The sequence below is a fragment of the Pseudonaja textilis genome, chromosome 1, assembly GCF_049901715.1.
Source record: "Pseudonaja textilis isolate UNSWEBS1 chromosome 1, rPseTex1.2, whole genome shotgun sequence".
Taxonomy (NCBI): Eukaryota; Metazoa; Chordata; class Lepidosauria; order Squamata; family Elapidae; genus Pseudonaja; species Pseudonaja textilis.
Window position 1 is genome coordinate 78,000,818 of NC_141990.1, and position 14,707 is coordinate 78,015,524.

The 14,707-nt window shown below is 36.0% G+C and overlaps 1 protein-coding gene across 2 annotated transcripts in view; it reads right to left on the bottom strand.

The window, feature by feature from the left end:
* Positions 1 to 3,332: 3,332 nt before the first annotated feature.
* SYTL3 (synaptotagmin like 3) overlaps positions 3,333 to 14,707 on the bottom strand; it is a 33,148-nt gene continuing 21,773 nt past the window's right edge. Inside the window, exons 9-12 of one of the 2 annotated variants that reach the window (XM_026705063.2) lie at positions 13,802 to 13,924; positions 12,246 to 12,424; positions 6,572 to 6,674; positions 3,333 to 5,208 (exon numbers count right to left, since the gene is read on the bottom strand). In XM_026705063.2, the coding sequence (XP_026560848.1) occupies positions 5,029 to 5,208; positions 6,572 to 6,674; positions 12,246 to 12,424; positions 13,802 to 13,924 (585 nt within the window). In that variant the 3' untranslated portion in view covers positions 3,333 to 5,028. The remainder of the gene's footprint in view (positions 5,209 to 6,571; positions 6,675 to 12,245; positions 12,425 to 13,801; positions 13,925 to 14,707) is intronic. The other variant, XM_026705064.2, reaches the window with a different exon arrangement.

Below are 14,707 nucleotides of genomic sequence, written 5' to 3' on the forward strand. Positions count from 1 at the left end.
ATCAGTAAGAAACATTGTCTTTTCTCTGACCAGAAAATATACTTTGATATTTAATAATTTTTAAAATCCTTTGAAACAGTATATGTATTTGAATTCAAAATTTTCTAGCTTTTTTACATGTCTGCAAAACATTAAGACATGTCCCTCATGTATTTGAAGTGCCTTGATACATTTCCAACATGTATTTGAAGTGCCTTGATACATTCTAATCTAGACAATTTTTTTGGTGACACACACCAGCATATAATATTTTATAAACATTCTCTTTTAACAATGTAAATTTCAATTCTTTCAAGGATATATTTTCCCATTGTTCCATATACATATTATAGCCAAAGTTTTAGCCCACTTTTACTTGTTTTTCTGTTACAAATTTCAATGAACCTTTATACATTTTAGCAATTTACATTTGCATCATTTGTACACAATTCTGCTTCAAATCCAGTCTTACAATATTCAAAACAATAAATTCTATCAGCCTATTATTAGTTCTTCACTTGGTTTTATTTTAGTCCCCTTGACAAAAAAATAAAAATAAAAGAACTTCCAAAACCAACAAAGTCATCTGCAAAAAGGCATTAACTTATATTTTTCTTTTTTTTATCTTTACTTCCACAATACTCTTGTCTTATTATTTCTAGTCAGTATTTCACAAATCAAACAAGAGAGGAAATAGTAGGCAGCCCTGTCTTATTTCTTTTTGTATCTCACAAGGCTTTGTTAAATCCCCATTAACATTTTTTGTGTTTTCTATGAAGTATAAGTTGATCTTACCTATTTACCCAATTATTTAATAATGATATTGGTCTATAGGTTGTTATTAAAGTCAGATCTTGTTCTTAGTGTTATATTGGCCTCTTTCCATCTCTCTGACATCTTTCCTCCCTGTAAGAGTTAATTTGTTTTGTAAAGATTGTAAACATTCATCTTCAAAACATGTATAATAAGAACCCGACAACTCATCTGGCCCAGGCACTTTGCCTGGTTTAAACTTTTTTTATAGTTTCAGAAACTTCCTCTATTTTTATAGGTCCATTATCTGCTTCTGTTCCTCTGTAACCCTTGGTAAATTTTGTTTTTTTAGATACTCATCTATTTTCTCTAGAAATATGTCACTTTTTTTGCCCCATTTTTATTTATTTAGTTAGTTTAGTTTGTCAAACATATATGAGAAAACAAATATAAGTATGAACATAACATATAAACATAAGTATATACATAATAAATGAGGATGAATAAATGGGAACAGTAGGACGGGGGTGGCAGGCACACTGGTACGCTTATGTGCGCCCCCTTAAACAAGTTGGAATAATATTGATAAAATACTTTTTGTATAGCCATGCTTTCCATTAATACAGTATCTCCTTGAAGCGATTTGCCTTGAGTTATTAAAAGATTTTCATATGGAATTTATCACTAAAAAGAGATTTTGCTATGTGGCAGAATAAGACAATTCCATCTGGTGAATCAACATTCACTTAGGAAATTGGTGTTTGGTGGGAGATTGGAATGGAGTGATCCCCACACAACTGGATAGAACTTTTGAGAAAAATATTAAAATCACACACAGGTTTCAGAGTTTATGAGAATTCAATACTGACACAATTGATTGGAAACCAAAAAAAGAAGGAAAGGAAAAATACTGACCAGTTCTTGAGCCACTCACTTTTATCCCAGTTTTCATTCTTAGATGCATTATTCATTATTTCCTCTTTGTTTAACATCAAATAAAACATACACAACTATTTTACAGTTGAACTGGAATTGGAGTAATTACGGTATTTGGTTCCACTGTACAACCTTATGTATTGGGTTGGCTTTTAACTGTATATGGGTCATTTGGCAGTAGGGAAAGAATTGATTGCCACAGAAAGAGACTAACAGGATACAAATCAAGCTGAAAATTATTCCATTTACCCTTGTTAGTCTTATATCTACCTACTTTGGTCTTTGGGTTGTTTATTAAAGAGAAGGCTATTACAAGGAAATCCAGAATAGAGAGCAATAAAGGAATCCAGCATGCAACAAGTAGATAAGTAATTGACATGGATGGGTTTCAAAGGTTGTAAGTTTAAAATATGAGTATGTATGTGCATTATGGTTGGTTATCTTTTCTGATTTAAAAAAAATAGAAAAAGTTCTAATAAAAAATCAAAATGGAAAAGGCAGTAATAAAACAGAATGAAGCATGAGAAAGAAATATTTATTCTTCATACCTGTGATAGATGTGTCAGTTGAAAAGTTCCCACTGAAGAAATCATTCTATTAAAGGATTATATTACCTAATAGCACCGTTACAGGCATGTCTAATTCTTTGAAACATTGTGGGATGACTGTATCTAGACTATACCATTTCAGATTGAAGATGGAAGCTTACATCACTGAATGTGTGTATGTGTGGGTCTTGTTCTTAATGTAATACTTCAGGGTGTCAAACTTACAATGTCATGTCATCACATGACCTATTGCAACTTTTTTCCCCTTTGCTGGGGGTGGGGTGGCCAGTGTGTGATGTATCCAGCCCCTGGGCCACAAGTTTGACATCCCTGTAATACATGGACAACAAATGTATCATTGGGAAAGCTTAGCTAGAATCCTTCATTATAACTTTCCTGTTTCTTATGTGCAGGGAATGTTGGAACAGCATTCAATTGTTAGACAGTCCTTCCCTTTGGACTTTTTGGTGCTCCCTGAATCCGGTTGTTTGATTGCAGACCAGAGGTGGTATTCAGCAGGTTCTGACCAGTTTGGAGAAACGGTAGCGGAAATTTTGAGCAGTTTGGAGAATTGACAAATACCACCTCTGACTTGAGATTTTACAGCATTCTTCCCCTGCCACGCCTACCAAGCCAGGCCCACAGAACCAGTAGTAAAAAAATTTGAATCCCACCACTGTTGCAGACATTTCATTATCCACGCTCCCTAGCACTGATGATGTTACTTAGAATGGTAATGAAACATCTGCAAGCAAACAACCAAACTCAGTGAACACAAAGAACTTCACAGTTCAATCCTGAGCGACATATATTCTCTTCTATTGGAGCCATTCTTTTGTATGAACGCTTAACCTCAGAAACAAGGAACAATGAGCATGTTTCCGGTGTGAAAGCTTAGTCACCACCTGAAATCTTCCATGTAAGTTTTGGGGGCATAGCATAAATGGGCTAAAAGACAAGTAGCAAAATTAGTATATATTGTGTTTTATACATTTTTTTATGCTCAAAACTGTTACACAGGAAAGGTGATGTTAGTAATTCTTCACTCTTTTTAAATCACATGGTTTGTAGATTTTTAGAGGTGAGGTAGATGGCAAGAGAATAATATTCAAGAAGTGCAGTTGAGAGTTTTGCTTTTAATGAGATGTAAAATTGTAAAAATAAATAATAATAAATGCCATCAGCCCCTTCTGATGAGCCATTCATATAATTGGCTGACATACATATAAGCTTACTTCTAGTAAACACACAAAATAATAATACAGGAGCCAGCACCATCTTTTATTTATCTATATACAAAATTAGACAAGTGGTTTCACTTTCATACAGAAGTTAGAAATCTTCATTTGTTATATTTTGAGAATGAAACTGGCTTGAGGAATATCTTGCTACTGATATCAAAATAATTATGTTGTGCTTTTTCCATGCAATCAAGAAATGCAGCTTTCTCCATCTACCACCATTGTTATTTGACTCGTTTTCATGCTTAATTCTCAGTTTGTGACTTCTATTGTCAGTCAGTCTGGGTTGTAATTCTTAACAGACCAAGATGTAGAAACTAAAAGTACTACATGAAAATTCACTGAGATCATTGATATTATTCCACTACCCATTTGAACATCGGATATTCACTGGCATAGTGGGTGATCTGATATCCCACTATACTAAGAGGTGTGGTCTAGCTAGAATAATGATCTTCTCTAAGAAAAAAAAAAAGTACTAACTTCTTGAATCAAATTTAAGGCCAGAAATTTACTACATCCATTCAAATGCTGATGATTATATTTCATTAGATCCTTTCTTTTTTAGATAAGATATTTTCAAAATAGAAATCCAGAAGTATTGAGTGGAAGTCGTAGTTACCTCCAATTGTTTATCCTCCAACGTTATGCCCTCAGGAACACAGGTCTGTTCTATATGAGGATTCCATTAAACTCTGGACTAGTTTTTAATTATGTTCTCTAAAGGAAGCTGATGGCTATCATCATACCTTGAATGTATTCGGACCAGATTTTAAAGCAGATGCAATGGCCGTCTACAAATATTTAAAATACTACTGCATATATGATAGGACTTTTTTTTTTCTTTGCTCCAGGGGCAGAACAGAAACCAGTGGGTTCAAAGGTATATGAAAGGGAACTTCGATTAAACATTTAAAGAATGGTGAAGCAGAATGCACTGAAAACTTCTGGTTTTTCTTCATTACATATAATAAATGGAAGAGTTATTTATTTAAATAGTTTATAATGCCACACATTTCACAATAATGACTCTGGTCAGCATACAAAGTATTAAAACACAACAATAAAATATAAGCCATGATATTCTGGTTAAAATGACAACTCCAAAACATAAAGACCTATCATCAACCGTGCTCACCTAACTATCTGACCCGAATGCCAAGGGGAATAACAGGAATCTGCTGACCTAGGTAAATCTTTTTTTAAAAAAAATAGCAGGAATAAACTTGGTTAATGCTTTGGATTGGACATTGTAGAAGAGCCAGAAAATTCCATGGTCAGATGCTAGATCAAGAAGTCAAAAAAAAAAAAAATACTGGAAGGTTACCACAAGGCACATTTATACTGTTGGCAAACATAATCTACTTCGATGTTTTTATGAAATTGCCAGGAGTCAAGCTCAGCAATTTTACCTAGCTGGCACAGGGAAGGGATGATTCCAGTAATTAAAACACTTAACACCTACTTTATTGGGGGGGGAAATGAACTGCTTATGGCACATTTATTCTTAAAATGTTAAAAGAAACAAGAAACATGTACAAATACAGTAAACATAAATAAACCAAATTCAGTCATATCACTTTGGCTTTCAATTGATACCAGTTGAATGACTGAGTAGAGTAGTTTTCAAAATCCCAGCATTCAAAGTCTATCACAACTTCTCCGAGGAATACAGGATGTCTGAAAATTCCAGCATGCCAGACGGATATCTGAAGCTGTCGGGTTTGCAGTTGGGAATATTCAATATTGTACTATAAAGATAAATGGTGTTACTGATTGGTATGAGATTAACAAATACAATGTATAGAGGTGCAGTGTCATTATATAGTATTTTCACAGACTCCTGCAATAAATGACCGCTATCTAAACTAGGGTTAAGGATGTTATGTCACAATTGATTGGGAGGTGGTCTAATAATCCTTTAACCCTCAACCAAGTTACATCTAATATCCTTCTTTCTTGAAGACTGAGGCTGCCCAATCCCAATCAAAGTTGATCCAGAAATGTAATGCTTTCTATCGAACCTCATGGCGGCTTTCCTTGTCTGCAATTGGATCCACTTTTCAATCTATGTTAGATTCAGGTAGTTTAAATTATACAGTTTGATAAATTACACATCAATAAGAGAAGAGCAACTATTTACTCAAATTGTAAAATAATTCCGAAACCATTCCAAATGTTGTATATGACATCATTTAGTAAACCAGCTTCTCTTTTAGATAGTGTAGATCAGGGGTGTCATATTCATGTCATCATGGCAGCATCATGTGATGTATTGGGACTTTTTTTCCCTTCGCTAAACTGGGCGGGGGCGTGGCAGCATATGATGCATTTGGTCTACGGGCCAGGAATGACAGTCCTGGTGTAGACACTGGAGTGTCACAAGATTTCTTCTTCAGCTCCAAAATGCTTAGGCATTTTTATTTGTAAGTGTGATTCAGTAAAATCTTTCCTACAAGTGTTACTCAGTGCGTATAAAGAAAGCAGGGTAGCATCTTTTAAACCAACAAAACTTTCTCCCTAAAAAGGGTAAATTCCCATCTGTAATTTAAGAATCAATATCCAAGATTCTTGCAAGCCTATATTCAGAAATCCTATGAAATGCAACGTTATGTTCCTAAGTAATGGGCCATTGGTGTATATGCTTAGATGTGTATTCCTTAAGAATTTTTCCAGACCAAGCAGTTTTCTCTACTATCAAGTCACAAAAATTAGCAAGATCGGCACATTGGTGACAATTATTTCCACTCTTCGCATTCAGAGTACTAATCTTTGGACATCAACTACCATCATATTATGTGAAATGCTGTGAAAATCCTAGACAATCCTAGATCTCTCAAAAAGCATACATAGGCTGCAAAAATCCAAGCACTTCTCTAGATGGGAACACAGAAATTTCCCTTTACTCTTATCATTTGTTAGGATTTCACTGCAGATCTAATAATCCTAATACAATATCTATTTTTTAATCTACACAGTAATTTTTATAACTGTTTTGAATTATCCCTTTAATTTTGATTGGATCTGTTTTTATAAACTCATATGAAGAACTATGACTGTATGTTGTGCTCTTCCTTGACTCTTCACAGTATGACCAAGAATTGTTTAGAATACCTTTAATATTTCTTGGAACGTTGGATTCAGTGTGTTCTTTTTGACAGAAGTCTTCCGTTTATTCTGAGGAGATTTATCAGGCAGCAAGTTAGTCTTGACGTATCTTTCAGTCAAAGATAAAGACAACAATTAACACTTGTGAAAAGAAGTGAGGAAGGAAATAAAGGTATAAATAAAGAGAGGGTGGTTAATTAATGCCTCTGACCATCAATTGCATGAAGTTTCTCTCTTTGTTTCATAAATTCAGTGCAGATTTTTTTGTACTTAAAGTGTAAGGAAGGATTTCATAGGCTGCTTTGTAAAGTATGGATGTTGGTCAAGTTTTTAAAAAGAATAGCTCAAGCCCCAACCACTACTATATTGGGTATATTTTAAGAACATGTTATTATCCAACCCATCCCCATACATATTTACACATACACACTTTGATATTTTAGAATTCAAGTTTTTATGTCATATGAGATCCTTTTTCTTAAATGAATACATGAATACATTTAATTCAGTATACCGGTGAACTGAAATTGCCAAGTAATGTCTAGTATACGTTGATCACTGTAATGGAGTTTTTGTTATTATATCCATTTTTAAGAGTGAATAAAGTTCAACAATGAAAACAAATTGGAAGGCTAATCTTGGTACAGTTTTTATTAAAACATCATTACAATGAAAGTCAACTCAACTCTGAGTCAAAATTTGGGTGAGCGGAATTAATGAGATAAGCATATGTATGAAATCAGTGTTATACATATGTAGGCCTTGGGATTCAGATAGGAAAAATACAGTGATTCTTATGTCCATGTATTTGGCTCCTGCTTTCTAATTTTATTTTGTGTTGTAAGAAGCATTTGCTTTTTGTTTCTTTTCTTTTTCTTTTTCCTTCCTTTTATTTTGTAACAAGGCTGTTTCTTATTCACTTTTAAATTCTGTTTTAATTTAGTCCTGATGACTCATAATTGATCAGTCAGTCTAGCATCTGCAGTTATTCAATCTAATCAATCCATTAATTCTGAGAAACAAATTTAGTAATTACATCATGAATTTGAGGAGTATTAAATCAAGAAAACAGATACCATTGTTATCTTTAGGGTTTAGACAGCACAAAGAAAGTTGAGACATCACGAAACCGCCCTAGAGCTATCTGGGTTTGAACTTGTAGCTAGGTTTTATATGATGTGATAGTCTGGATGCGTTCAGGCTCCTTCCCATAATACTGTCATCTAGCAACATTTGACGCAGGAAGCACACTTTCTCCATAGTTGCCTCTGGCCTGTGGAACATTCATTCCCCAGAAATCTGGCAGGCCTCCATTCTTTTAGCCTTCTTGGAAGGCCTTGAAGAACTGGGTCTTCCTGCAAACATTGTGGAGAAATGAGATTGGAGGCCAGCAAGGCAGAATGCTAAGGGTGAAAAAGTGGTGCCCTGGAAATGCCAGGAATTTGTATTGTGGTTGGTTGGTTTCTTGTAATGTTTTAGTATTTTGTGAGCTGCCCAGAGTTGTGATTTATAATATGGGGACCTATATATCTCTTTTAAATATATATGTAGTATGTTATATTTTATTATACCTTTGCTACTAAGTCTGTGTATATCTGCTTCCAAATAGTGTTGATAACTTTGGTGACTGCCTGGGCAAGTCCCGGCAATTTTCTTGGCAAAATTTCAGCAGTTTGCCTTTGCCTGCTTCCTGGCTGAGAGAGATTGATTGGCCCAAAGTCACCCAACTGGCTTTGTGCCTAAAGGCAAGTCTGTGGTCATGGTAATGGTGTCCTGGTTTCTAGCTTTATGGTTTAACCACTACTCCAATCTGGCTCTTGCTGCTGTGAGTGCCTTTATGACTCCTGACTCACCCCTGTGAATGATAAATTGGCCCTCTGATCTTACGCAACACTCACATTTGCTAAAGCTCACAATTCATGGGCTGAAAATACGGAACCATGGTGGAGAATTAGCCTACTCAATGGTAAAACAAAGGTGGGAGGGAAACAAGCTTGTCAGTGTGTTCTTTCTAAAGCAATGAAAACAAAGCATCTATCAGTTGCAAAGAGCATCAAAAAAGTGACACATTTAGCCATTTTTTTTCAACATCACTAATGCTGCTACCAAGTGCTTAGATTATTAGGAGATTCAAGCAGTTAAAATGAATAGAAAGATTATTCTCTACAAGAATTTGGCCAAATAAGAGTTAAGGGAAATACCTGGGAGATAACAGAGGCCTTCAAGTTGGGCTGAACTTAGAAATTTTGCAGGTATGCAGGAATTCGTGACTTAGGATGCATTTGACTCCTCCCTCAGGCTCTGTTATGCCCCTGGTGGAGAAAGACTCTGAGGGAGAGGAGGAAGAGCTGACAGGGAGTGGAAGTGGTGGCTCCGGAGGGAACCACAACCTCCGGGGGAAGGGCAGAGGCCAACTGAGCAGTCAGAGGAGGACCCAGGCCCATCTCCTATCCATCGTAGGGCACGCAGGGAGGAGAGAATAAGGGAGAGATGTGGTCTACTTGGGAGGAGAGGGCCTTGATCCTCTTCATGGGCTGCAGCTGTGACAACTGAATAAGAGTACGGACCTGCATACAGGCAAACGCTGGAAACAAAATGTGGAAATATCTCTAGTTTATGGTTCCTCTCTGAGTTTGGCATCCTTCCCAGTGTGTGTGATCTGTGGACATCTTCCAGACCCTATCTTGCCTGGTTTGGGTTGCTTTTTCCCTTCTTCTTGGAACTGTTTGTGTGGGAGTTTTTTTGCCTCCGTCAAGAATATTTGGAGTTTGGAAGCAAAGTGAAGGAATAAAAGGGGCTTCACCTATTTTCTGTGACTGTGTTTGTTTTGTATCCCATCCTGGGTCATCACAGGCTCAGCCTGGTCATCTCCTACATCTGCTTCCTTATAGACATGTTCATGGTCATGTTAAAGTATATTTCAGCTATCCTTGAGTTTGCAGAAATATTTGCCAACATAACTGGTATTATTCCTAGAATTAAACCAAGCTTTCATTTGACTTAGCAATAATTGCCCTGAGTAGTCCAGTCCTTAAAGCTTTATCACAGAGCAATTTAATGGGAGAGATTTTCCTGGGGTGTGTGTGTGTCATACCCATTCAAAATCATCACACTCCTAAAAGTGTGGCAAGGCCAGCTTGGAGGAGTGTGGTTGATGCTTGGAAAAAAGGCATTAGCCACTTTTCCAGTTGGTTGGCTGAGTGACAGGTCTTCAGTACAGAGAGACGTGGAGTATTTCTAGGTGTGGGTCAGCTGGTCTTCTGGAAAGACTCAGGGCAAAGAGGGGAAAAAAGAATGGGGTTTGTTGTTCTGCGAAAAATCATCACCTCTGCTATCTGCAGATCAGAGAGTCTGGAAATGCTTTTAACAAGAATCCCAAGTCCTATATTAGTTTAAAAATTTGATTTAGAAGAGAATAAAAGCCAAGTGGAAGAAATTAAAGGAAGCCTATTATTAATCTTATTAATGATTTTGTTTTTTAAATTGAAAAATGCTATACCACCCATGTATCCAGAGATGTATGTGTCAATGTTCATTCCTAATGGCGATGATAGTAAAATAATGAAATGACCGTTGTGGCATCGCATAAAAGTTCATAAGAGATAACGTTTGCAACATGATATACATATTTCTTCACATGCTTCCCCTCTCTCCTCCTTGGGGATGCATCTTCACAAATAATATCATTTTACAGACAAAAGGAAGAACTGACAGACCTACTGAAAATTCAGGTCACGAATAAGATCAAGTACTTGGGGATACGTTTGACAGCAAGATACAGTACACTAAAAGAGAATAATTATATCAAACTTAAGCATCAGATAGCGCTAGATTTGGCGAAATGGGAAAATTTATAACTGTCATTAATAGAGAAAATATCAACAATCAAGATGAAAATATTGCCCAGAATTTTATATTTGTTTCAAACAATTCCAATTAGGCTTGGAAAAGATTACTTTGAAGATCTAAATAAAATTGTGTTGAAATATATATGGCAAGGTTAAAAAGCAAGAATAAAGTTAAAACTTTTGCAAGATGCCAGAATAAGAGGAGGATTTGGTTTGCCTAACTGGGAATTGTATTACCAAGCTACAAATTTGATGTGGGTTAAGGAATGGATAACACTAAGAAACACTAGATTGTTGATATTAGAAGGACATGATCTGTTGTTGGGGTGGCATGCTTTTCTATGGTATAAAGGAACTAAAAACACAGGGGTATTTTAGAAGACATTATATACGGGAGTCTCTGTGGTTAAACTGGGAGAAGACTAAAAGACAATGTTATTTGAAAATTCCAGTCTGGCTATCGACTCCTGAAGCATTTTCTTATCCTATAATATATAAAAAGGAACAAACAGTTAGATATGGTGAAATTTTGAATGAAAAGGGTGAACTTAAATCTATACAAAAATTAGAGAAACAAGGTATAAAGATGAATTGGTTTTCATATGCGCAAATACACTCAAGGTATGAGAAAGACTCTAAAACAGAAGGTTCCTATGATAAACTGACTCATTTAGATAAGAATTTGACTGGTACTGATGAAAAGGTGATTAAAAAATTGTATGGATATTTATTAGAAATTAAACTAGAAGAAGAACAAGTTAAAGAAACAATGATTGCTTGGGGGAAGAATTTTGGATATGGGATTGATCTAGAGAAATGGCAAAAATTGTGGTCTCAAAATTATAAAATGACAATGTCAATAGCATATAAAGAAAATTTGTATAAGATGTTTTACAGGTGGCATTTTCCCCGACAAGAATAGCAAGAATGTTCAAGAACAAATCTGAAAAATGTTGGAAATGTCATCAGACACCTGGCTCATATTACCATATGTGGTGGACTTGTGCGGATGCTAAAAAATATTGGACTAAAATCCACACATGGTTGGAAAAAATGACAAAAAAGCATATAGATTTGAAACCAGAGATATTTTTATTGGGAATTTTACCTGAAATATATAGTAAAGAATTGAAATACCTGATTGTAAATGTATTAACAGCAGCTAGGATTGTATTTGCTAAAAACTGGAAAAATGAGAAAATACCATCACAGGAGGAAATCATTAAGAAAATATTGGAATGTGCTGAAATGACTATATTGACATTTGAAATCAGAGAACAAGATGATAAACAATTTTATAAAATTTGGGATCTATTCTATCAATGGTTAAACAATAAAACATGGTAATGAAATATGTAGATTCTTAGAAAATAATAAATATATAAAGATATATTTCTTATTCTAAAGATGTATTTCTTATTATATCTACAAAATGGTTGTAGGATAGATTTGAGATGATAATAGGAATTGTCATAAAACAAATTAAGTAAAATATGATTATTTCGTAAAACATGAATGAATAAAAGTATAGTCAAATGATTGATTAATAATGATATTAATGTATTTAATACTTGATTGAAAATATGAGAATATATACAATGTAATTGTAATTGAGGACTGCGAAGTGGAGGCACAAAACAATTTGTAAACCAACCGGCACACTGTATGTATATATATGGAGGATGGCTTGATGTTTTTATGTTTTGTTTGTCTATGTTCGTCTTAAAAACCAATAAAAATTAAAAAAAGAAAGAAAGAAAACAAATAATATCATTCTATAATTAAAATACATCTTAGATTTTTTTAAAAAAAGTAAATCAAAAGAAACTTACGGATTGCATTTCTTTTTTTCTTCCTTTCCATAGGCCAAATTCTTGCAGGCGCTGATGCATACTTCCAAAATGCCAAATTTGAAATTATATCTAATGGCAAATTCTATTTCACCACATACATCAGCTTTTGCAAAGTCAACAGCCCCACTGCAAACACTGCTAATGCTGTATAAACTATCCTGTAAAAGACAGTGAATTAAGTCAATACAAAAGCTTCTCAACTACATAATAATCTGTTTGCTTTCTAGGTTCAATTTAGGATCCTAAAATCTAGACCAGGGGCGTCAAACTCGTGTCATCACGGTAGCGTCACATGACATATCGGGACTTTTTCCCCATTTGCTAAACCGGGCAGGGGTGAGGTCAGGACATGATGCATCTGGGCCATGGGCTGCGAGTTTGACACCCCTGATCTAGACTGACTAGATTGGGTGTCAGCAACCCGTGGGGCCCCCCTCTTGGGGCCCTCTGCTGTGGCAATCCTACCACTGGCTGGGCCTGCCCCTCGCCCTCACCTCCCAGTCACTACCCACCTGGCCTGAGAAGGTAAAACATAAAAAACAGAAATGACAGGGAGGGAGGGAGGGAGAGGCCCATTTCCCACAGAAAACAGCGGTAGTCACAAAACCTGGATAGGCATGGTGGGGAGGGAAGGTCATGTGACTGGGTGGGAGTGATGTTGAGCCCACCCAGGTTTTATGGCTCCCAGTGTTTTCTGTAGGAAATGGGTCCCATTGGCTCTTTGAGTGTTTAAGGTTGCAGGCCGCTGGACTAGGTGGCATGAAGGATTAGAACAATCTTGGCAACTTCAAGATATGTGGATGTCGATATGCTGGTGAATTCTGAGAATTAATGTTCATACATCTTATGATGGCTGGGAATGCTGGGGGTTGAAAACCACCCATCTTAAAGTAACCAAGTTGTGATGGAGTGCATACCTGCAAGAGCAGTGGGGGAGGCTTTTAGCAACATAGAGATTTCCCAAAAAGAGGCCCAGATTAAGAGACTATGCAGTCCCAAAATGGAGGGTTGAATAGATTAGGGGTAATTTCACCCTAAAATTGTTCAAGATATACTGTATCTAATAGGTCAGAAAGACAGAGTTTTCATTTGGCAAGATTCTGTCAATTATGGGTAAGTAAATAAAGCATTGATTCGGTTGGATCTCACTGTCTCATCTCTGGGCTTGGGCCTGACACCAGGGTTGAAAGAGAAAATTTTGCATCTTTTAACTGTCATTTATTACTTGTCCAATCCAAATCAGAACAGTAATAAAGCTTAATATCCAAAGAAAATAAGATTTCCCACACAACTAATTTGAAGTGGTTCTCTGCTCTACCATCCAAAATTTTAAAAAAGGCCTGTTGTAAAGAGGTAAACAAATATTTTACATCATTATTTCTGTCTCTGAAACAGACGGTTTCTGAAGTTGTATATATTTTTCAAACTTATATGGTATTTCTTTGCGAAGATAGTTAATAAACTGTCAAGCATTAAAAATCTATACGTTTTCCGAGCACAGTAATAGAAAAAGGACAAACAGGATCACTACTTACACATTTTTTATCTGCACAGATTAAGGCATCATTTGTAACTATGGAGGATATGACTTTGTCACTTGATGCTTTTATGCAAGCAATTCTACTGTCATCTTGTTCTCCATTGGTACATGAAGATTTCTTTGTTTAAAAAAGAAAGAAAGGGCAATAATATATAAATGCTACTTGTCTTTATAAAATCAACCCAAGGGGCTTCTGAAATGCTGAATGATGCAGTCAGTGATTAAATTTGAATGATTAAATAACGTAAGCCCGTTGCTAATTAAACAAAGCACAGCAAAATGAACAGTTTAAAAAGAAGGCCAGCTACTTCCATTCACTGCCCTACTTGTCAATGGATTGCAAGTGAATCCATAGACAGTCTGAGGTTAATGGAGACACTGTAGATCTGGAAGCTCCATGTGAATGTTTCCCCTTCCCACCTGTAATTGGGGAGGAGAATAAATAAACGATGATTTCCCTAGTATACACTAATGGGATTACAGTTATTGTATACTGTAAACCACCATACTTTGCATAGTTTATTCAGTTCATAGAACTTTTAACAGATAATTAGAGTTGGAAAGGACCTTGTAGGTCATCTAGTCCAACCCCCTGCCCAAGCAGGAGACCCTACACCGTTTCTGACAGATGGCAGTCCAGTCTCTTCTTGCAAGCTTCCAATGTTGAAACTCCCACTACTTCCGGAGGCAACTTCTGTTCCATGGGTTGATTGCTCTGTCAGAAAATTTCTCCTTATTTCCAGGTTGAATCTCTCCTTGTTCAGTTTCCATCCATTATTCCTTGTCTGGCCTTCAGGTGCTTTGGAAAACAGCTTGATCCCCTCCTCTCTGTGGCAGCCCCTCAAATATTGGAACACTGCTATCATGTCTCCCCTGGTCTTTCTCTTCACTAGACTAGCCA